At 42.1% G+C, this 23,869-nt stretch overlaps 1 protein-coding gene across 1 annotated transcript in view; it reads left to right on the forward strand.

The window, feature by feature from the left end:
• The window catches only part of LOC115793374 (von Willebrand factor D and EGF domain-containing protein-like), a 37,495-nt gene extending 13,839 nt beyond the window's left edge, over positions 1-23,656 (forward strand). Inside the window, exons 9-33 of the mRNA XM_030748330.1 lie at positions 460-533; positions 617-893; positions 1,047-1,249; positions 1,363-2,273; positions 2,460-2,596; positions 2,695-2,856; positions 2,958-3,062; positions 3,926-4,040; positions 5,893-6,164; positions 6,289-6,508; positions 6,674-6,811; positions 10,341-10,811; positions 12,585-12,722; positions 14,851-15,218; positions 15,305-15,809; positions 16,744-16,839; positions 16,924-17,019; positions 17,317-17,412; positions 17,733-17,828; positions 17,974-18,069; positions 18,590-18,685; positions 18,879-18,974; positions 21,104-21,199; positions 21,461-21,558; positions 23,105-23,656. Coding sequence (XP_030604190.1) covers positions 460-533; positions 617-893; positions 1,047-1,249; positions 1,363-2,273; positions 2,460-2,596; positions 2,695-2,856; positions 2,958-3,062; positions 3,926-4,040; positions 5,893-6,164; positions 6,289-6,508; positions 6,674-6,811; positions 10,341-10,811; positions 12,585-12,722; positions 14,851-15,218; positions 15,305-15,809; positions 16,744-16,839; positions 16,924-17,019; positions 17,317-17,412; positions 17,733-17,828; positions 17,974-18,069; positions 18,590-18,685; positions 18,879-18,974; positions 21,104-21,199; positions 21,461-21,558; positions 23,105-23,125 — 4,983 coding nt within the window. The 3' untranslated portion in view covers positions 23,126-23,656. The remainder of the gene's footprint in view (positions 1-459; positions 534-616; positions 894-1,046; positions 1,250-1,362; positions 2,274-2,459; positions 2,597-2,694; positions 2,857-2,957; positions 3,063-3,925; positions 4,041-5,892; positions 6,165-6,288; positions 6,509-6,673; positions 6,812-10,340; positions 10,812-12,584; positions 12,723-14,850; positions 15,219-15,304; positions 15,810-16,743; positions 16,840-16,923; positions 17,020-17,316; positions 17,413-17,732; positions 17,829-17,973; positions 18,070-18,589; positions 18,686-18,878; positions 18,975-21,103; positions 21,200-21,460; positions 21,559-23,104) is intronic.
• The last annotated feature ends 213 nt before the right edge of the window (positions 23,657-23,869 follow it).

Genomic DNA, 23,869 nt, shown 5'->3' on the forward strand with positions numbered 1-23,869 from the left:
CAAGTGGTCCTTTAATAGATTTCAGCATGCCTAATGGGAAGAAGGCACCAGCTTCCAAAGCTAAATGAAGAATGAAAGTATTACTTTAATTAGAGAGAAGTAGTACAATGACTCCAAATAGCAGGTTTTTCCATCATATTGTTTACATATACACACAATTATAGTTCTTTGTAAAACTGGAGAGGAGATTGGGGTTTAGGACCGAATGTGCACTTGTTTGATGGTTTGACATAATGTTTAAAGAGTGCCTCTCTAAGTGCTCATTAGTTGTGTCCACACAAGCTCTGACATTATGTAAGACGTGATGTCAGCCCTGCAGACATGCTCTCTGAGGAGCCCGCTGCTGAAGAGTTTTCTCATCTCTGTTGAGTGAAAACATCAAAGCCTAAGGCCACAGGGTCAGAGGGTATAGCCCCCTTAATCTTTCTTCTGCTGACCTCTACCCCACCCCACCCCCAGGTTATGGTCCAGGATGTTCCTACTTCCATCTGCTACTCTTTGACTGACCCGCATGTCATTACACTAGATGGCAGGTAATTTACCACCAGCTTTCGTCAAATGAAGATTTGATTATCTGGTTAAATACTCTATTTAAATAACTGCATGTCTTTTTCAGGCGTTATGAGAACCACCAGACTGGCACGTTTGTCCTTTACCGGAGCCTCACCAGGGAATTTGAAGTTCATTCTCGCCAGTGGGACTGTGGCAGCCGACACTACGCTGTTGCATGCAGCTGTGGGGTTGCGGTGCGAGAGGGGAACGAGCTTGCTATCTTTGACATGTGCAATGGCCAGCTACAGGAAACAAGGCCACAGCTTGCCCTTAAGAACCTCGGTGACAGTGAGGGGAGCCGGGTCAGGGTGCTGGAGTCACACCAAGGGAAGAAGGTCACCGTAGGTATCTGGACAGTAACAAGGATCTTTATTCAGTCATATTTATCATGTAAATTGAATAAAGAATGGACAGTTCTCTCTGGTTCTGAGTTTTTACTAACTGCATGAGCAGACTATGTTAACTAGCTGTCGGATGTGACTCTCCTTTTGTAGTTGATCTTTCCTTCCGGGGCCTTTGTTAGGGCTGATGTTGGCGATTGGGGGATGAGTCTGTCTGTGCGGGCGCCCAGTGTGGACTACAGCAACACTCAAGGCCTCTGCGGTACCTTCGACCACAATGGCAACAATGACTTCCAGACCGCTGATGGAAGCTCTTATGGCCCCGATGACTTGCATAGCTTCATAGATGCCTGGAGGTCAGTCTGGGACACAATGTAGACTCTAATCTTCAAAGTTATAAACTTTTTTTAGGGCTAACATAATTCAGCTCCACAAAGTTATTTGTTTTCCCTTCCTTTGTGTGTTTTAGGATAGCTCCTGGTGGGAGTTTATTTGACAAAACACCTCCTGGGATGACACAGGAGGTCAGGAGTCCTTTCTGTCAGTGCCAATCAGGATACATCACTTCTCAAAATGCTGGCAGGGGGATGAGAAACTTGTATGATCCCTCTGCTCATTCAGAGTGCATAGCATATGATAATGTGGATTACACATCTGTGTTCCCCTCCATGGACACAACAGTGGAATACATTAAGAGCCTGGAAAGAGAGGAAAGCGTTCTGGAGCTATCACCCTCCAAGAGTCACCCTCTCGAGAGGAAGCACCTCTGGTTTCATGGCAAAAACAAGCAAAACAATGACAGTGATCTTGAGCTGGACGGTGAGTTCAGGAAAGATCTTCTGCTTTCTGTTGATAGGCCAAAGAGACAGGCATCACTTGAATTCCAGCCTGTCTTCGTGGCACAGAGCTTCAGCCAGACTGATCTGGAGAGCTACGCTTACTTTTTCCCCGAGGATCACCTGGTGGAAACTCGACCAGTGGTGCAACTCACATGGCCCACGCCAAGTGGTCTGACTTCGGCTAAAGCCCTTGAAGTGTGCCAGCTGGCTTTGGCCAACTCTACTGTCGGCGCAGTGTGTCGGGAGCTGCTGGGACGCCGCTTGGATGAGGCGCTGGATCTCTGCATGCTAGACCTGCAGCTGAAAGATGACCTGGGCTGGGAGGAGGCGCTACTGCCTTACCTGGAAAACGAGTGCGAGAGAAAGCTGCTGGAAAACCGGACCCAAAGAGCCTTGGAGATGGCTAGTCCACCGGGAACATACGGGGAAGTGGTGACAGCCCTGCGATGCCCCAATTTTTGCAATGGGAATGGAGAGTGTACAGAATGGGGCTGTCAGTGCTATCCTAACTACAGCTTCCATGACTGCAGCCTGGCCATCAGTGAGTATCATGGACAGTTATTCACTTGGCAAAGACTGCATAGATTAAAGTTGATTAAAATTCTCACTGGTACTAATTTCTTAAGACTTGATATTAGCTATATTGATTAATTAACAACACTAATCTTAAGCAAGTCAAAGAAGAACTCACATTTCATTGATTTTCAAACAATCTCTCTTCTAATAGGTCAGCCAGTTGAGGTAACGGATTTGGAGAATAGTGGACTCTGCGATATTCGAGCTTACGACTGTCGCAGCATTCGGGTCTTTGGCCTCGGCTTCATTGATTCTCCTGACCTGAGCTGCTATGCCACCAGACTGAAGGTGAAGAGGGACTAAGGCTGAAATCAGGTTAAGAGATTTGAAGCGCAAAGTGTTTTTTTTTTTAATTTTTTCATCTTTTCTCTGAATTCCTTCTGCAGTACCTAAACAAAGCCTGGGTTCCAGGGGAAAAACAGCGAACTAAAGCCACCTTCCTCAGCTCCAAGGCTTTAGACTGTGCCGTACCATCACTGAGCGCCACTGCCATCACTACGGAAGACTTCATGATGAATGACAAACCATACGCACGCTGGGAGATTAAGGCAAGGCTCATTTTCATCTTAAACTAGAATTAGAGTGTCTTCTGTTTGACTGTTTAATCACGATGTCGTTACATTATTGCCTTCCTCTTTTTCTGTCACAGGTCACCAATGATGGGTCCCAGTACAGCCAGGCAAAGGTGCTGACTATCTACGATGGCATTTGTCAGGTCTGCGAGGCCTCGCACTCAGGACTCTGTAAGTTAAAGGTAACTCGCATACAAAAGGGAACAATGTTTTTGTTCTTGGAAAATTGTTTATGCACCACCATTTTAATGAAAATTATTATAATTATTGAAATTTAAGGAGATGGAACTAAAAAAAAGCCAAAATCCATTTTCATTGCTAAAACACACCTTATACTGAGCCATCAGCTGAAGAACAGCTCCACAATCTATACTAGAAGGGCATAGGGACAGCTGTTAGGCACTGGAAGATTCAGGAGGCCCATACAATAGGCTGTGAGACCTGAATATAACTGTACTGTATTTCCTCGTTAGTATTAGAGAGTCTCCCATTATAAAACCTCAGTATCAAGTCAGCCCTGTTATTATTCACCTCCACAGGTGACATGTTAGGAAAACCTGGGCACTCTAATCTTTGTTTATGTGAGTAGGAGATGCTGATTGAGGAGACAGATGTGATTCAGTGGGTGTTTAGTGGAAATGTGTGGTGAAGCATTTTACATGCTGTTAGGGGGGGCACAACAGTCTGCTGCTTGAACGAATAAAGCAGCAGTTGGTTATTTAAGATCTCTACATTCATTGAAAAGAGGTACATTAGGGGTCCTGTTGTTACTGGAACTGCTTTTTATGGGAGACAGACAAACAGCCCAGAGCGAAAACACACACAAACAGCTGCAGACAGACACCAAGAGATGTGCAAGAGGCTGCCAAAGTTGAACCAAATTGAATTAACTTAAGTAGAGATGTGTGTTTAGAGCTGATTCCCTGTTCATTACAAAACAGCTTGAGTTTTATGACATGAAAACATGGTGCTATTAGAATAAAATGTTGGGAATGTGAGTACACAAGCAGATCTGTTCTTGTTTTATTCTGTTTCTGTTCGTCAGGAGCAGACGTGCAACATAGATGGGATGTGTTTCGCAGCAGGAGACGCCAATCCCAGCAGTCCTTGCCTCCTCTGTGACCCCAACATCTCCAAATTTGCCTGGTCTGTGAACCAAGGTACAAACAAATCCATATGGATCTCCCCTTATGAAAGGAGAACAAGCTTATTTGTATAAACAAACACACAACAGTCATTAAAGTCTCCCTGTATACTTGATTTTATACCTGACTCGCAGTCCACTTATGATCACATCAGGTAAAACAGCATTTATCTTCCTGTGTCAGTGCAGCGGTAGCCGTCCAACTGCGGTCTTGTTTGTGTCCATTAGCAGATCAAAGGAGCGGCGGTTTAGGTTTCCCAGCATGCCCTGACCCGTCACTTAACCACTCTGAGAGCGGGGGTAAATCACATGGCTGGTTTCCATAGCAGCACAGACTGATAAGATTCCTGAAAAAAGCAGGGGGACGCTGGAATAAATGATCAGTTTAACTTATCACTTAGTCACACTTTCAGCATTAAAACTTAATTGTAGAAGATTGGTAATTTTTTTTAAAGATTTTATTATTTTTAAACTTATGCAACATATACTTCTCACTAACCAACTGCAAAGTAAAAGACAGAATAAACACGACCCATAACATAAAATACATGCAGTTGCAAATTTATCTTATTTAATGAATATACAGCACTGTGCAAAAGTCTTGAGCCACCCCTCAAATGGGAGATGGGTGCAGGGATGTGTTGAAACATGCAAACATACAGGAAAATACACAGGTGAGAGCCCCTTTGTTCTTCAGCACGCCGTGTGTTTTTCTATCCAGGTGTGTGTGTGTTACTTCATTGGCAGTGTGTTTGGGATCACTGTCATGCTGAAAAATTAAGATGTTGTCAATCAGTCATTTTCCAGATGGTATTTCATGGTGGATCAAAATCTAATGGTACTTTTCTGTGTTCATAATTCCATCAATTTTGAGAAGATCTCCAACACCACTGGCTGAAATGCAGCCAGAGCCTCCATTGTGTTTTACAGATGGCTGCAGACACTCACTGTTGTACCTCTCTGCTGATACATACTGATGATGATTTTATCCAAAATATTTCAAATTTAGAATCATCACTCCATTGATTCCTTAAGAATGGCTTATGATAACCACCCTTCCAGTTTTTATCATCTCTTGTGATGCTTTTCGAGCGCTTCAGCCACTGTATGCTGCCCGATGCATTAGACTACAACGGATTAAAAAATCTTCACCAGGCTGTAATACACTGGTCCAAACCCTGTAATTTTAGTTAAGCACTCAGGGCACAGTGTAATGAGAGTTCAGATTGAGTTCCTTTGCTGTTTTCAGCGGTTATGAGTTACATAATCCATTACTTTTTTGATTTTGTGTAGAACAAGATGTGGATTCCCAGTTACTTACTTACTTACTAGCCCTCTTCGTCCCTTTTGAGACATAAGGCCGCAGTTCTTAACTATAACTTTCTTAGATTGTATCTCATCTTGTGATCTTGTATAACTTGAAGGATAACCTCTGAGAACCAGAGTTCTCAGTTAATGAAGTTAGTCTTTTCCCCTTTGCCCCTGCCAGTAACACCAGAAATCCCATACTTGACAGTCAAATCTGGGGAGGTGTTTCCTGGTATTATCATTTTCTCCCCTGTGAAACTTTGTGTTGAAAGTGAGATCTCATTCGATGAATGATGTTGCTGTAGAAATAGCCGCTGAGAACTGCAGCTGGAAAGAAAAGCTCGAGCCTCATCCAGATGTGGACATGCATGTTTACAATGATTCTTCCAGAAAGAACCTAAAGGCATGTTTTTGCCAAACCATGCTTGCATGTAAAGAGCTTATTTCAGGACAGGAAGCTCCTGTCATCAAATGCTTGTAGTTGGAAGACAGTAAATAGTAAGGTGGGAATAAGAGGTGGGCTGAAGTGCGTCTTGGTCCGTTTCTGTCTGCATTTTCAGTCAACGAGCCTCCGACTTTCCACCAGCCTCAAAGCGACCTGCGGACATTTGCCCGCGAGAACTTTGTCTTCCAGTTTGCAGCATCAGACCCCGAGGGTTCGGCGCTCCTCTTCCAGCTGGAAGAGGGGCCGGAAGGTGCTGTCCTCTCCCCTGCCGGCCTCCTTATCTGGAGGGTCCCATCAGTTCCCATGAAGGACGAGCTTCGGGCGAGCAGCTCTGTCCGCTTCACACTGTCCGACGAGTGCAACGCCCAGAGCAGCTTCACTGTGGAGGTAGAGAGGAGTTAAGTTGCTGAGCAGTGGTCAGCTGGTGTAAATATGATACACTGATGTTGTTAGATATTAATAAAATCCAGACATGCCTCAGCAGTATCTGTGTTTTCCATCTGTCATACAGATTGTTGTGGTGCCGTGTGGCTGCCAGAATGGAGGCTCGTGCGTGACAGATATTAACTTTCCCGCGGGCAGTGGGAAGTACCTGTGTGTGTGTCCTGAGGGTACGCGGGGCGAGCTCTGCGCCGAGGACGTGGACGAATGTCTGTCGGCTCCGTGTATGGGCGCCAAGTGCATCAACACTGTGGGTGGGTACAGGTGCCAGTGTCCTGCAGGACTGCGAGGTAAGAATGATGAAAAATGTACACATTTAATCAGAAATGAACACAAAAAAGCCCTTAATGTTTAAAAATACATAAAGCAGGTTCTGTTTAGATTCATGTTTGCAGCCGAGGAGGATTAACCACAGTTATGGTTTCTGTGTGTGTGTGTGTGTGTGTGTGTGGCAGGTTTAACATGCCTGGAGGATATCAATGAGTGTGAAAGGAAGCCTTGTTTTCCTGGAGTACAGTGCTTCAACAGCTTCGGCTCCTATGGCTGTGGCCCCTGCCCCAAAGGAATGGTGGGAAATGGGACTTCGTGCACTGGTAAGTTTGGGCTTACTGTGTTATCCCCGTTGGCTCTTTATTAAAGATGGAGCTCTGCTATGAGCCCCTCATTCCATCCTGGAAAAAGAACAGCTCAAAGAAATCATTAAAAGCCACAAATGACTGTGACATTCGTGCCCATGATGAGCGGATATAAACATCTGACCACAGTTGTATATGTCTTGAGGAGTGATAGGCATGGTTAAGTAGCTTCAGTATGAACACAGTGTACCCAAACAAGACCACTTATATTCCTACAATCAATCCGGCTTTCCATAACAACCATGAGTTTAACAGATACTGCTGTTCTCTGAGAGCCACTCTTTAGAGTTCAAATGCCTCACTGAACTAATGTGTGAAGTCTGTAAAACTGACTATTTATCTATTTATCTGCTCATTTTCCAACAGTTTGTTACATTTGTTCATTAGCTGCGATGTTGGTTCCAGCATTCCAGAACTGTGATTACTTGTAAGCAACCTGAAAAAACTGGAACTATAAGAAAATTAGCTCCAAGTAAATTTAAATAAAAGCATCGACTGTCTGAGAAAAAGGGTGAAGTTTTTCATCGCAGCCGTGTGTCTCTGAGGAACACTCAGCAGTGATATGGTACTCATGCTGAATTGAAACCAGATGGTCTGATAGCAGCTAATAGTGCTGTCTTGTATCGTGACCGCTCACACTGCTTTGGAAACCCTTTTTTGCTCCACCTAAACTAAATCACTCAGCAGTTATGTATCATGGTACCAGAGAATACAGGAGTTTATAAAGACTATTGCATGAGACCATAAAAACAAACTTCAGCTTCTGTTTATTCTTATTTTATTTGCTTAGCAAGAGAGTTGAAATACAATATATTTGACTACCTCCCAGCGTTGTTAATCCATCCCACTTTGTCCCACACAAACACAGTGTTTGTCTGGAACTGGAAACCCTACCAGTCTTAAAAACATAGAAACTGGTTGGTGATCATCTGGCAACCACCAGTCACTAGGGAAAAATGTGTATTTTCCAACTGGTTTTTCAAAAACTGCCTGTCCCAGAACTCCAACATCCATGGTTGTCTACAGGGATTGATTCACTTTTAGAGCCAACCTCTGGTGGCCACTAGAAGAACGGTAATATTATGAGACACAATAAAAGTCATCAGTTTGCTTCAGTTTCTAGATCAATGCAGAGTCAAATTTGTTGCTTTAACAGTCTAAATAAAAAGAACCAAATTTCACATTTTAAAGACATCATGTTGAGCCATATGGTGCCACAGGTGTATTATCATACACTGAATTGAAACAAACTTTGCCTGAAAAGTTTTTCCAAATAATCTGGGGCCAATTAGCACTGGGGCTAAGAAGATGTTGGATTCCTACAATCAGGTTGTCCTTCAAGTCATCATGTGTTTTAAGGAGTTACTGCCCCCCCCAAAAAAAGAACTTGTCCAAAGTAAAGCACAGAACATAAATTAAACTTAGTAATGTATTATTTGTCACTTTTATGGAACCTGGTGGCAGAAAACTCACAGGGACAGATACTTGGATTTCCTAATCCCCTTTGTTCTTTAATCCACCACATGTCAAGCGAGACTCTTCAGCTTGACTTGTTTGACCTCTTCGCCCAGTTAATTTTCAGATACACAACTTTGTGTGTCAGTGGAGCTGGGCAGGGTCCTTAAATCTAAAATGTCATGAATGACAAGCCGGGCAGTGATGAATGCTCCTGCTTTTTTTTACTGTTGCCTGTTGAGTTTAAGGCTGCAGTCAAAGACACTTGAGTTAAAACTAAATACAGTTGTGTTCAGAGTTTTACATCCACTCATTGTGGGCATGAATACCATGATCATTTTGGGCTTTTAATGATTTCTTTGAACTGTTCTTTTTCCAGGGTGGAATGATTGTGTAGCATACACCTTTAATGACTTTAGAAAACAAGAATTTGTTGCACAAGTTTGAATTTATTTTGGATTTTCTTTGATCCACTCAGAGTCAAAAGTATACGTACAAGCTCAAATATATGCATACACTCACTTTCTTTTAATAAGTGGTGCTGAAGATTTTACAAAGTCTTTGATCTTGACAAGGCCAAGGCCTACTAACTTCTCATTAGTGATCATGATTGGCTACAACTGGTAGTTTCTCTCTGCCAGCATAAAAAGTATTTGTTTGACCAACAAGGAACTCTGTGAAGATCTAAGAAGGAGAATTGTAGATTTACAAAGGTTGGGAAAGTCTTTTGGAGCCATTTCTAAACAACCGCAGATTCAAAGATCATCAGTTCAAACAATTGTACCTAAGTTATTCAGATGTGTTACCACATTGCCAGTGTCTGGAAGAAGACCCAAACTCTCACCCTCAAATGAGAGGACATTGATCAGGATGGAACCAGCAAGGCTCAAAGCCTGCCATGAACTGGAAACTGCTGGACCACCAGCATCACTGTCCACAGTGAATTGAGTTTAAAATCACCGTGGACTAAGAGGGTCCCAGCCAAGAACGAGGTACCTGCTCCAAAATTGACACCTTACATGCAACTGAAATTTCCAGTTGCCCTCAAGGACAAACCAAATACCTTCTGGAGAAAACTTTTATGGGTAGATGATACAAAGATTGAGCTGTTGAAATAATTCTTGTTTTTTAAACTAATTAAAAATATATGCTGTACAATCATGCCACCCTGGAAAAAGAACAGCTGAAAGAAATCATTAAAACCCCCAAATTACCATCACATTCATGCCCATGATGAGTGAATATAAACTTCTTACAACACCTGCAAATTCATATTCTCAGCTAATACCAGGCTCAGAGGAGGAGCAGGGATTAAGAATAAATTATTTATCTACAGAATAGTCTTTAATCACAGCAACAGAAAGAAAAGAAACCCGTCACTAGATTAAATAAATCAAAGATTAAGTAATCGTCAGACAGGACCAAACAACGTCCTAGTCAAGAGGATCAGAAAATAGCAATGCACGCTGCAGTGTTCATCCAAAGCTATAAAGCAGTTACGTTGAGATTGGGAAAGTAGCCTTTACACCTCTTCATCTAACCAAGAAAATTCAGCTCTGAAAAAACTGAATAAAAGTTGAGTCACAAGGGTAAAGATCTTAAAAATGTGTTCAAAACTGGACTCCAAAGTTTCATTGAATCTGCTTTAATTATATTTAAAAAGAAGTCTTGGCTGAACTAAAGCAGAATGAGTGGTGTTTTACCTGCTCCCCTGTCTGAAGTCTGTTCAGGTTTCTTGCTACTATTGTGGCTTGTAAAGGTGTTGATACACCTCGTGAGATCTTCACACAAACTCGACCCAAGGTCTCGTCTCTTGCCGGGTGTCACGGCTCATTAAACGCAAGCTCTTGACTCCCTTTCAGGTGTTTTTATTTTCACCAAGCTGTTCATCTTTTACTGTACCAGCTCTCTTATTTAGTCCTTGCAATATGTCTATTGCAATATGTTCTGAAGTGGGTGATCTTGATGTTCAATCAGATGTAAATCCAGAGGCAAGCAATCCAGAAAATAATCGGTGGCTTTCTTATTGCAGCCATCCTCAGTCCAGTTGTCATCCCTTCAACATCTGTTCCTCATACGACTGGCTACGAGACACCAGATGTTCTGCTGCAACCACCCAAAATAAAGACAGGGACTTTCCAGAAGACCTCAAGCGGTAGCTCCCCACAGATGAGGGCTGAGGCCAGGAAAACATTTCCAAGATTTGACCCACAAATTAAGTCAACCACATGGAGAAGGATGGCAGGAATTAGCTCCAGCCCAGAGCTCACGGTAGCAGAAACCAGCAGGAGCGACACACCAACTGTCCGCCAAGCAAATATTGATTCTTCATGGAAAACCCAAGGAGCTAACCTAAACCTGTCCAGGAGTAACACAGACATGTTCAAGAATGTCACAGAGATTGTGCCCCACAGAGTCAAGCAGGAGAAGTCTACAGTTAGCAACACTACAAGCAAGGTGCTGAGTGTAGCTCCACAACCAGAAAATGGCAGACCAGCTGCAGGTAAACCCAACATTTACAATAAATTCCACTTAATGTCATTTTTCTGTACATATGTGCTTTAGATGAAGGGGTATTACACTGTACTGAGCCTCAAGGAAATATGAACACAAGGAGACTTTAAGAGGCAACACTCAGTCACCCTGGCCTTCAATGATTTCTCACAGTCATTAAAATAAGTGCCAGGAAAATTATTCACATACCGTAGTAAATAGCATAAAAGGTGGTTGGACGTGATTCAGGAACACAAAAGAACGTTTGCTTTTTCTGGGGCCACTTTTTTTGACATGTAGTTATGTCTTTAAGATAAGCGACCTCGAGCAGCCATGTGTAGTGCAAGTGGAAGTTGGCGCCCTGCTAACCTAGAAAATAACATGAATTTATTTTTGTACACAGGTTTTAATTTAACTCACACCATGATCTTTTCAGTGAGAGAAAGTAAACACTCCAGTCTCCAGTCCCAAAGTAGGTTTTTTTTTTTTTTTTCCCTTTTTTAAAGTGAACACCCCATATGGTGCTTTGATAACAGTTAAACGGGTCGTTTTCAGACATTAGGAACAACCAATCAGTGTGATTGTTTAGCTGTTGGCTTATAAAACTTCATTCATCCTTTTTTTTTTAAGACCCTTACCATTGTGCACTCAAATAGCCATTCAGAAATGGGGAAATTCACAACAGACAAAAATGATTATGCTTATGCTACAGTGACACTAGGGAAGACGGTGGTTGGAGCCTGTGGCATAACCTAAATTACTGCGACCTGTGTGTGATGAGCTTCAGATTTTGTTGCCTTTAATATGGTTGCTTCTATGAGGTCCAGAAGATGGGGACCAGGTCTGTGAACAGTGAGCAGTCAGTTGCCAACTTTAAAGTGACTTTGGTGCATCAAGACGGCAATAAAACAGCAATAAGACAGTCAGTCTGCTATCAGTCTGCAGTCGATTTGTGATTAAATGGGGTCAAACAGGCAATTACATGCAGTCGGTTTGTGATAATATGGCGATTAACTGTGATAAATCTGCAAGAAAAACAAATCTGTTGTAAATCTGTTGCCAAAACCTCATAAAATTGAAAGAAGTCCTCCACACATACTGACAGTTGCTGCGGGATAGCAATTTAACTGCAAAATAACATAGGCACTCAGCAACCTTGCTTTTATATTGGAATATAACCAGAATACAACCAGTTAGCAACCTATTGAGTTCAGTCTCCCTTTGCAAAGAGACTCATCAAAGACTAATTGCACTTATCAGTGCAGATTGACTCAAATTGATTGCAACTTGTTGGCAACCTGTCTGCAATTATTTGCAAGCCTACACCAGTCTGTCTGAAAGTGATTGGAGTCTGTCCACGCCAGGCTGTGATTGTTTGGACACAGGTTGCCTCCCAATAGGAGACCATTGTTCCTTGTGATTGAAAGTGGTCTCCCAGAGGTTAAGGTTGTTGGACACTCAACTTTGGGGCAACCACTTAGTTCAAACAACTACTTGCAATCAGTTGTCAAATAGAATAAAATTCTATTCACTCAGGAGGGACCCAGCACAAGTGAATTTCCACAGCCTTAATTATTGAAAAAAAACAAATCTGAGCTTTGCAACAGCTTTACTTTCATGTTGCAAGGATGTCAGTGATGGAGATCAGTGTTGCTTGGGGAAAACTACAATCCAAACCTTGTTATAGGCCATGTAGACTCTGACTAGCTGCTAGGACACTGATTCACCTCATACAGTTTGTCTCTTCAAGGATCAGCTAAGTCTCTGGCTGTCAATGTGTCAGGTACATGCGCCAGCCGGCCCTGCTTTCCCGGGGTTCAATGTATCAACCGCAGACCACCGCACGTTGGCTACGTGTGTGGTCGCTGCCCACCTGGACTTTACGGCAACGGTCGCATCTGCATGAAGAATGCCAAGGAAGGTATGGGACTCTTTTGCTCACTCTTAATATTTTAATGCATTAAGCATAAGCTTCCCAGATTCTCAAGTCTTATTTGCCATTTTGAAGGACTTTGCAGGAACCAATAGATCAGAGTACTTTTTCACATGCCAAATTTTTAAAACAGCAGATCACAGTGAGCGTTTTGCCAAAATTTGGCCCACATGTCCAGTTCCCTTTAACCTTACCTAATTCTGTTGACTCAATTCAGCCACAGGTCCACTTTACATAAGCCAGGCGTCAGATGTTTAATTGCCTTTGAGTCACATCTATAACATTTGCCAGTGCATAAGTAGCTCAAATGTATCTGCTCTCTGCTCTGTATAATACACTCTTTTCATTCTTGGTACAAAAACACATTATGCTGTTTTTCAGAGGCAAAAATAAGCATTAATTTGATGAAAACATCTGTCAGCAATGTGAATCCCTCTGCTACTGCGGTCTGCCCTTAAGAGCTTACTTTGTTCTCGTTATGCTCTGGTTTCCCTGATGTTGCTTTATGTGTTTGTCTTGATTGGAAAGAATGTGATTTATTGCAGGAGATAAATCAGCATGAGTGGTGGGCGAGTGAAATAACCACCTCTGGTCCTTTACTTTTTGAGTCGGTGCCTGGCCACAAAGTTTCTGCAGCATTGCTTAATGCTGCGTCACACGAGGGGCCCTCACAGCTCCAAAGAGACAGCCTGATTCCAACTTAAATCCCTTTATTGTGGATTGAGTTTGTCTGGAAACTCACAACACCACAAACAGGACATTAATCGCTTAAATTGCTTTGCTGTTCTTCTCTTTACCCTGTTTGTCCAAGGACGGAAAGCAGACGTGATCTTTTCGTGCTACATGTTCATCGTTTGACCAGATGTCCTGCTTTTCAATTTTGGTTTTATTTTGCTATATTTTATTATTTAATGGACTGTTTTCCAGATTGCCTTCACACTGGACAGCTCATTGTATCTGTTATGTCTTTCGAGCTGTGTGTAGTCCAACACATACGCAGTGCGCAGCAGAATGACAGATTTATAATGAAATCAGCTGTAGCTCCACAGGCTGGTTCAAAACAGCCTCAGGCTGATCTGTAAATGCTTCCAGCTGACTTGTATTGTGAATTATATTTGAATAGAAAACATTATTTTAATTTGTACGGCAGTCGAGGAATTTTGTCTGTGATAAAGGAAGATTACACTTGCCATTTGGCTTAAATAGCCATCAAAACAAAGCTTAGGTTATCCTGTTTTGTTCAAACAGTATGCTAACTTTTAAAAAGGCTTTTAGCTAGAGTTTCAATAGATGTGTTTAGTGACTGCTGTCTCAGATAACAAGTTTAGTCCTGGTTACTACACAAACACTAATCCAATAATGACGGGGACAGAGCTGCTACACGAGAGTGTGAAATGCTCTTTGGCACAGATTTACAAGAGCTATACTTTCCAGCAGTTTGCATTAGAGCAGGTAAACCTTTATTCTTGTGATTTTATTTTCTCTTTTGCTTGTTTCGAGGAGGATAAATAAAGCCCACCCAAACATTGCTGTGGCAAATTTTTGCAATCTGAAACTTCCTAGTAAGGATTCCTAAGTTATGACTGGATCATGACCTTTTTGGAGATAGAGATATGAATTGCTTAGGGCCCAGTCACACAGGCCTTGAGACTGGTTGGCAACTGCCTGGCAACCACCAGTCTCTAGGGAAAAATGAGTATCTCCCCACTGGTTGCATGTAGTTGCTGAAGATTGTTGGCAGTCGCTGTGAAATTGATTACTAAAGGCAGCTGTACATCATTAGAAAGTTTGGGTAGAGTATATTCTCAGCTTTGGTCCTGAAGCCTGATTGTAAATGTTCAGTGATATAGTCTAAAAAGGGAAGAGGCTGAGCATTGGCCATTTTCTCCATATATTCCATCACAGAATAGGAATTTCAAAATGAAAATTACTTAGATCTGATTTGTTCAGGCTAGCTTTTTTAATGAGCTGGACTGCTCTGGTCACAAAATTTATAATAATGGAAACTGAAGGTCCTAGAGTGTCCAAAAAGTATGCAGGAACAATATCCAAGGAGCAGGTGGATAAATTACGTGTCTGATTGTATCATGAATGTGACCCTTCTGTTTTTCCTCAGCATCCAATCACCTTCCTCTGCAGCAGTTGCTCGGCAAGTCCAGCCGATCCTCACATGGAAGCAGCAACAAAGACCTCCATCTTCACCTGCCCAACTTTCCCACCAGGTATAGCGTCAAGCACCTGTCTTCACCCTTCATTAGGTCGAACCGAGAACACCAGGTTACGACATCAGGGAGGGAAGGGGGCACAGGGAGAAGAGAGGCGGTCACCTCTGCTTCCAGAGATGTTTCCAGGACATCAGTCAGCGCCCTTCATGTCACTGCCCATACTCACATCACACATAAAAGTGCTGGCCTTAGATCAGACACCGGGATGTACTCCACTACTTCCAGGGAGTTTGTGGTGCCCCGTGTAACAGTCTCCAAGGTGAGTTGGTACTGTTCAAAGCATTAAAAGAAAATGATACAGATGGACATTAGATTCCATTAACTCTCTTTATAATCATCTTCCAGAAGTCTGAAGGAGCTCTCGCTGGTGCCACATCTCTTAAGGTAACTCCCCCTGCTCCTCACCTCTCCACTCAGCCTGGAGGAGTAACAGTGCCTCAACAGACAACCCAGTCTCAGCTCAACCACTTGGCATCCACCCAGCCCAAACCCTGGACTCCACCTAGACCTGCCCTCCCACTTACAGCAGCCCTCACCGCTCTGTCCTACTCACTGTCCGAGTCCGAGTTCTCTGCAGATGGGGATGAAGCTGAGCCAGGATCAGAGATGCCAAAGATCGTGCCAGTGCTGACCCTCACAACGCCAGGCAAGACGGTCTATAGCTCCCTGGCACAAAGAGCTACAGCCAGCCAGCCATCGACTGGAAGGGGTGCACCAGCTGACAAACATTTGATGGCTTGTGCAGAACGGCCATGTTTTCCCGGTGTCCAGTGTGAACCAACCATGGATGGGGGTTTCTACTGTGGAAGGTGTCCGATGGGATACACTGGAAATGGACGAGTCTGTAAAGGTGAATCTCTTAACGCTTTGATATCCAACTATTTGAAATCTGCAGAACTGCTTGGCTAATTTCTAATAGTGTTTTTATTAATATAAAATAGAGTTGGGAAAAAAAGTTTTCACGGGACTCATGTGCAGTCATGTGAAAAACTAAGTACACCCCATGAAATAGCTTAGCAGCAATAACGTGAAGCAATTGTTTTCTGTACGATAGTCTCTCACATCATTGTGGAGAAGTTTTGGTCCACTCTTCTTTACAGTATTACTTCAGTTCATTGAGATTTGCGGGCATTCATTAAGGTCCCACCACAGCATTTCAGTCGGGTTGAAGTCATTGTCCTGTTGGATGATCCAATTTCAGCCAAGGTTTAGCTGTTAGACACTTTGGTATACAGAGGAGTTCATGGTCGACTTAGTGACTGAAAGGTGCCCAGGATCTGCAGCTGCAAAACAAGCCCAAATCAGAGTCTGTAGAGTCTGAGATGTAGATCTTGGGGATTTTTTTTTTTTTATGGTCTGATGTTGGGGGGAATTTGCTGGGATGCCCACTCCTGGGAAGAATGTATTGTTGTGTTAACACATCTGAACACTCCAGCCTGCAAACTGCCAAAACTTCTCCTTTTATAGAGGTGCTCAAACTTGTTGATGATCAGTTAATCAAGTACATTTGATTAGCAGGAATAATAGTGTACTTGGTTTTTCACAGAACTGCAAAGAGTCCTTTGAATATCTGGCCTGTGGTAAATAACTGTATGAAGTTATTTACCACAGGCTTACATATTTTGAGAAAAAAATAAACAAATGCCAGTTATAACCAGAATCTAATCTAATGTTGGCCGTCTTTGTGTGCAGTCTGTGGGCCGCAAAAAGAAAGATAAACCAGTCAAATAGAAAGATATACACAGGTTTAACATCTCAACAGCTGTTTATGTTTGTGTTTCAAGCCGTTTGCAGGCATCCATGTGGCAGGAACATGGAGTGTGCAGCGCCCAACACATGCCGCTGCAAACCAGGCTACACAGGATTAAACTGCCAGACTGGTAAAAATAAATAGCTTGTATTTGAATTCTTTAAAAATGTATTTTAAATAATTATTTTGTTTTGTTTATGACATATTTTATTAGCTATCTGTGATCCAGAGTGCATGAATGGTGGGGTTTGCATTGCTCCAAACGTGTGCCAGTGTCTCAGAGGCTACCATGGAGAGACTTGTCAGGAAGGTAAAGTTTTAATTATGTTTCCCAATAAATTTATTTAATAGCAGCACAGTGGTGTGTTGGAAAGACCATAAAGCCCATCCGGACTGTTTTGGTCTTTTACTTAACATTCATTCCCAGATATCTGTGTAGACAGGTGTACCTTGCAAACCAAACATGCTAGCTAAGTAGATCATAATAAGTCCAGGTCCAGAAATGCAAATGAAGTGGGAGTTTGAAGCTTTTTTTATATAAGTCTATAATAGCATGCATTAAAAATATGTAAATATTACATCTCATATTTAACGTCGATGTGTGCAGCCCTGTGCAGGTTACCATGTGAAAATGGAGGCACCTGTGTGGGGCTGCAGACCTGCTCCTGTCCTTATGGGTTTGTTGGTCCTCGATGTCAAACAAGTGAGTTCATGGATTTTCAATAAAGTTCTTAAAAATAGCAGAAATTTGTACACAGTGTTTTTGTGTTTTTAGGTATGTTTTCTCATTTTATTGTCTTCATTTACAAGCATTTTTTTTTTCACTTTGTCTTTCCCATAACTGTTATTGTAGTCTCTTCCTATTATAAGGGAGTTCTTCCTCCCCACTGTCGCCAAGAGCTGTTCAGAGGAGATCATCAGATCATTGTAGTTCTGTCTCTGATACTGCAGTCTTGGAACCTTTAGACCACAAAAATGACATCGAATTACATTGAATATGTTTATTCTTTTTGTGGGTTGCAGTGGTGTGTAGGCGGCACTGTCAAAACGGAGGCCAGTGTGTATCTCCAGACGAGTGCATGTGTACACCAGGCTGGACTGGACCATCCTGCGAGACTGGTGAGTTGTGTTACTCATGCTGTGGGGGCAAAGGTAGAGTAAGTGATTTAATTTAGGTTTAGGAAGTAAATGGGGAGTCCAAGTAATATCCTCTGAACTCATGGAAATCTTTCTTTTTGATGGTGATTTTTTGGTTTTTTTCCAGCCCTCTGCTCTCCTGTCTGTCTGAACGGAGGTTTGTGTGTTCGACCAAATACCTGCGAGTGTCCTCACGGTTTCTACGGTGCACACTGTCAGAACGGTAAATCTACAGCTGCAGACAGAAGCTGGATTTAAAGCAAAACCATTTTTTTTTATCATGTTTTAAAAGTGGGCTTATGCTGCTTTTACCTCTTTTAAAATCATTTAAATACTGTTCCAGTGGTGGATTATAACATTAAACATGGCCATTGTTTCAAATAATGAGGCCAGTGTATGTGCAGTGATCCCTGTGAGCCAAAAGCTCAGATTTAAGACTGCTCTAAATGCTCTATTTCAGACAGTTTTTGCTACTCCTGGCTCTGAATGATGTCATAGTGAGGACGTTATCCTAATATGGACATTACAGAAGTCCCGCCCACTTGCTGTTTAAACAGCTCTTTGTGAGGGCTAGCCAATCAGAAGAAAGTTAGCTAAAAGGGGGAGGAGCTAAAATGCCTCATTTCAGATAAGACCCAGGATAAGATTAATAAGGATTATTTTGAGTTGTGAGTCATGCAAAGCTACTCTAGTGGATACCAATAATTAAAATATGGTTCACGTTAAATTTTTTTCTCCTCCAGCCGTCTGCAGCCCTCCCTGTAAAAATGGTGGTCTGTGTATGAGGAACAACATCTGCTCGTGTCTGCAGGGATACACGGGCAGATGCTGTGAGAGAAGTAAGTCCTTCTTCTTGTTCCTTCCTCTCTCTGGTCATCTTTCTTTCTTCTCTCTATAATGTGCTTTTTTTTGTAAAGGTCAGTTTGAGCCCGGCAGTGCAGTCTTATAAAGGTTATATAAAGGTTATAAGTGGTTAACTGGTCCTGTAAGCTTGATCCTAAATTGATTCTTGCTCTCATTCTTTCTCTGCAGGCGTGTGCGAGCCCATGTGTATGAACGGCGGGCGGTGCGTCGGTCCTGATGTTTGCGACTGTCCGTCCGGTTGGCGAGGGAAGAGATGTGACAAACGTAAGTGTAATGATACAAAAAGGTTCTGTAACATCCAGGCAGAACAACACGTCTTTATCTCTCTTATTATGTTGACTTAGAGTCAGGGTAAAAATAAAGTACACCCTCTTTCACTTGTAAGGATTTGTATATCAGTAAGTAAAAATGCATTTTGGCTCAGTTTTTGTAATTAAATAATGACGCAGTGATGTGTGTTTGTTCATCTAAGGTTTTATTTACCTAATTTTAAGACCTGCTAAGAACCAGATAATATTTTATTATGATCTGAAAGGTAAAACCTCAGAATTGACGGACAGTGTATTTACTGTGACTTTAAATCAATTTAACAAAGTAGAGCTGGAGCTCATAAAAGAGAGAAACATGATTAAAACACAACTAAAATAAATTAAAATAAAATAAGAATATTTCTCTCTGATTCCAACAAAGACATGAAAAGAAGAAAAAAAGCTGCTTCTTATTTAAAAGTAAATACAAAAAGACTCAAAACAGCACAATAACCAGTAAAATTTACCTTTTTTTTTTTTTTTTTTTAGCAAATACAATCTGTAACTGGAGTGAAATAAATGGCTTGATGAGTTGTCTTGAAACTAAAGATGCAAAAATAAGAATTTAGAAAAGAGATTTGGTCTCCTTAAATGAACACTTTAATGATTTCAGCTAAGAACTACAAGGGCACTTCCCATATCAAAGCCATTGCCCTTTTTTGCCATTTAAAGGGAAGATCAACAGGTCTACACCTCTCCGCCAAGTTTCATGAAATTCTGCTCTGTGAAATGTAGCTGACAAACAGCAGTTCTCGCCTCGCTTTAGCTCCGACCGCCTGAGCTCACAGCTCCAAATGTATCGCAGACTGACCTGGAGTCAGGAAAGCTGCTCATCGCCCTGCTGTTAAACTCACTGAAGTGAAGCAGGAGCAGAAGCGGTGACTCCTGGCTAGGCTGACAGATGCCTCCGGAGAGGTGCTTCACATGTGGAAGCCATCAGGTGTAATCCCTGCAGAGTTACACTGGACTGACCTTTGACCTTCTCAGAGCAGCAGCAGTTACCTAAGAGACAGAAATTCAAGAGAAGAGGAGATTAATCACAGATATCCATTACCTGCTGACCTGTTCCAGCTTTCCTAGGAAGTCTGTTGTTAGTATGAAGGTCCACTTGGGTCAAAGTGATTTAAATATGTCATCAGAGTGAAGGCGAACTTCCATGATCACACAGACCATGTGACACAAACCTCCAACTATGCACGAATCCTTCAGGTGGACTCCAACTATGAATACTCATGGAAGTTGTCTGCATGTAGGTATATATAATCCAAGCTTTGTGCTGCAGTTATAGTTGATACGTTGGGTGTCAGCACAGTCCTGCAACCTGAGCAAGAGGTGTGGCAACTCAGATAAAAAACAGCTTCAGTTCTGGAATTAAAAACTGTTGAGCTTTTTCCAGTTTCATCTCTGTCAAATGTTGCAGCATATGCCTCTTTTGAGGTCTGGACTTTGACTGGGACATTGCAGCAGCTTGATTCTCTTCTTTTTCAGCCATTCTGTTGGAGATTTGCTGCTGTGCTCAGCATTATTGTCCTGTTGCATGACCCACTTTCAGCCAAGCTTTGGTTGTCAGAGAAATGGCCAAACATTTAATTCTAGAATATTTTGGTTTAAAGAGGAGTACATGGAGGTTAGCACTGCTGCCTCACAGTTAGAATACCATCGGGAAGGCCTGGGTTCGATTCCACCTTGGCCCCTCTCTCTCTCTCTCTGTGGAGTTTGCATGTTCTCCCCGTGTCTGCGTGGGCTTCCTCCCACAGTCCAAAGACATGCAGTTACTGGGGTTAGGTTAATTGGCCACTCTAAATGGCCCATAGGTGTGAATGTGAGTGTGAATGGTTGTCTGTCTCTGTGTGTACCCTGCCTCTCGCCCTATGTCAGCTGGGATAGGCTCCAGCACCCCCGCGACCCTGAACAGGATAAGCGGAAGTGAATGGATGGATGAATGGATGGATGGATGGGCTATTAATAATTGATGCTTTCAAAATGTACCGCTCAAAGTTTCATTCTGTGATTGTGTTTGTAAAAACATTTTCAAAAGCAGAACAAATTTTTGATGATTTTCAAAATGTTGTCGTCTCCTCTCAGCCAGCTGTCTCCACAAGTGTCTGAATGGAGGCGAGTGTGTCGGTCCAAACACCTGCCACTGCGCCCCGGGGTGGCACGGCATGCTGTGTCAGATCCGTGAGTATCGCAACCACACACACCAACACACACTTGAAATTATTGTATATAAAAGCTAAAATTGGCCATAATATAAGCTGCGTTCAATCGCTAGATTAGTTCATTTGAAATACACCTGTTTCTCACGGGTCCAGTGAATGTAAAGTAGGAGCTTTTTTATCTCATTTTGTTCCTGATGTTTTCATCATGCCTTGAATGAAAGTTGTAGCAGCACTGATGTTTTTACCTTCTAACTGTGTATCTGCTGTTTGTGTGTCTCAGCTCACTGTGAACAAAAGTGCCTGTACGGAAGTCGCTGCATCCGGCCAAACGTCTGCGCCTGCGGGATCGGATTCTCAGGGTCGCTCTGCTCCAAGAGGGTAAGAACTGAACACGGAGCCTCAGTTTAAAGGGAAGAGGGATCTGCTTGTTAAACATTTTTCTCTGGGCCTGTATTTGTTCCTCCTTCCTTTGCTCACCGAGGTTGTGTTTCAGTTCTTTTTAGCGCCGCTTCACATTTTTCAGCCTGTCTCAGATTCACACAGAAGACTCGCATGAAGAAAAACAGAAACACGTGAAACTCGTGAACTGACCGCTTACAGATGATGAAGCTCGGGGATCAAACCCAAACGTCGTTCTGTGTGTTTGGATTTTATAAGCTGCAGTTCATCTCTGCAAACGTCCTGCAGTCCAGCCTCACGTTACAGTCACATATCATGTATCATTAATATTTTTTTAAACTCGCCAATGACTCCATCTGTTCCATTTGTTTTGCACCAGCTGGAGGACAGACTGTAAGTGCAGGAATTTCTGCAGAGAGAAAAAATAAATAAAAGTTTTGCATGAAAATCTTTAGGGAGGAAGTTAGGACTCAGAGGATGAGGAGGAGTTTTAGGTTAGACTTAGTTTTTTTTGTTTTTTAAATTAGGATATTCAAGCTGACAGCATCCTAGTCTGTGCCACACACAAAAGGATGGACAGGCCACTCCAGGCACAGGGGCCAGAGGCCAAAGGGGTCAGAGGCCCCTGAACCTATCTAAGTCCCATTTTAAGGGAAAGTTGACATGTCAGTGAAATGGTCTCAAAGAAACTAAAAAACTACTACGAGGAAAACTGGTAATTAAATCCAGCAAGTCAGAAAAAGACTCAAAATGATGACAAATTGGTTCAAAATGATTGAAATGAACATAAACACACAAAACACGCATAAAATGACCAAAAAAGATGTTAAACAGATGTAAAAACTGGAAAAAGTCCAGAAAGATGTGAAAGAAACAAATAGAAGCAATATAGTCAAACAAAAAACATGAAACACAAAACAGAAACTAAACAAAGACACAAAATGACAAAAATGTAAAGCAAACACAAAGACACACAAAAAGCCCTAAAGAGGAATGAAAAAACAAACACAAAATAATAATCAAAATAATCAAATCCGACGAGACAAAACGCCAACTAAAAGATTTATTTATTTATACAGCGCCAAATCACAACAGTCGCCTCAAGGCACTTTATATTGCAGGGAAAAACCCCACAATAATTACAGAGAAAACCCAACAATCAAAACGACCCCCTATGAGCAAACACTTGGTGACAGTGGGAAGGAAAAACTCCCTTTTAACAGGAAGAAAGGTGAGGTGAATGAAAAGAAAAACTCAGTGCATCATAGGCCTACAGCAGCATAACTATGGGAGAGTTCAGGGTCACCTGATCCAGCCCTAACTATAGGCTTGATCAAAAAGCAAAGTTTTAAGCCTAATCTTAAAAGTAGAGCGGGTGTCTGTCTCCCAAATCCAAACTTGGAGAGGGGCCTGATAATAACAATGATACAAGGTTACGTTTCTGCTTGCATCTGCTCTCAGTTTATTTCATTTTGCTTCTCAGTGATGATCTGTGTGGTTATCAAGCCTTTCTTTGTTTTTCCAGCTTCCAATCACACGAGGCTGACACTGAACAGCCAGCAGCGGTTAAACCTTGGGGGGATCCGGAGAGCAGCGAGCAGTCACACTCCAAAGGTCACCTTCAGCTGAGCTTAGCAATGAAAGCTAGCGATGCTGACATACTGCAAGATGGGAAAAAAAGCAGCTTATCCCTTGTTTTGTGCTAAGCTCAGCTAACGTTTTAGATACAGATAAGAATCTACTCCTAAGATGACAAAGAAAAGTCATCTCCCGTCTTTATTAACAACTGAAGTATACGCGTATTTTGTTCAGAAAGAAAAAAATCATTACCTGAAGTTCAACTTTATTTGCAATCCCGACATCATAAAAGCCTTTTTCTCAGCCTAACACATGAACGAGTCCTCAGACTTGAACTATACTAGATCATCAGGTTCTTTCACAATGACATTCCACTCATTTACAGCAATTTACTGTAAATCTTCAGGGTTTTTCTTTTTCACCACAAATCCAAACCTCAATATGAGTATTTATTTATTTGGTTGTTTTATATTGTCATATATTTCCTGTTGTATATATCTTAATCATTGTATAATCTGTTATTTCCTATCAAAGTATTGTTATTGGGGAGGGTTTTTGTAAAAAAAAAATAAAGTTTCTTCAGAGGTACCACTTCTTGTTCTTCCTAAAAACCGACTACATTTGGAAACAGGGTCGTTTCCAGGATTTTTTAGATGGGGTGTCAGAAGAACCTGTCGTGGGGGATCAGTACATTTTTTCTGAATAAAGTGCA

Source organism: Archocentrus centrarchus, chromosome 2 (genome assembly GCF_007364275.1).
Source record: "Archocentrus centrarchus isolate MPI-CPG fArcCen1 chromosome 2, fArcCen1, whole genome shotgun sequence".
Lineage (NCBI taxonomy): Eukaryota > Metazoa > Chordata > Actinopteri > Cichliformes > Cichlidae > Archocentrus > Archocentrus centrarchus.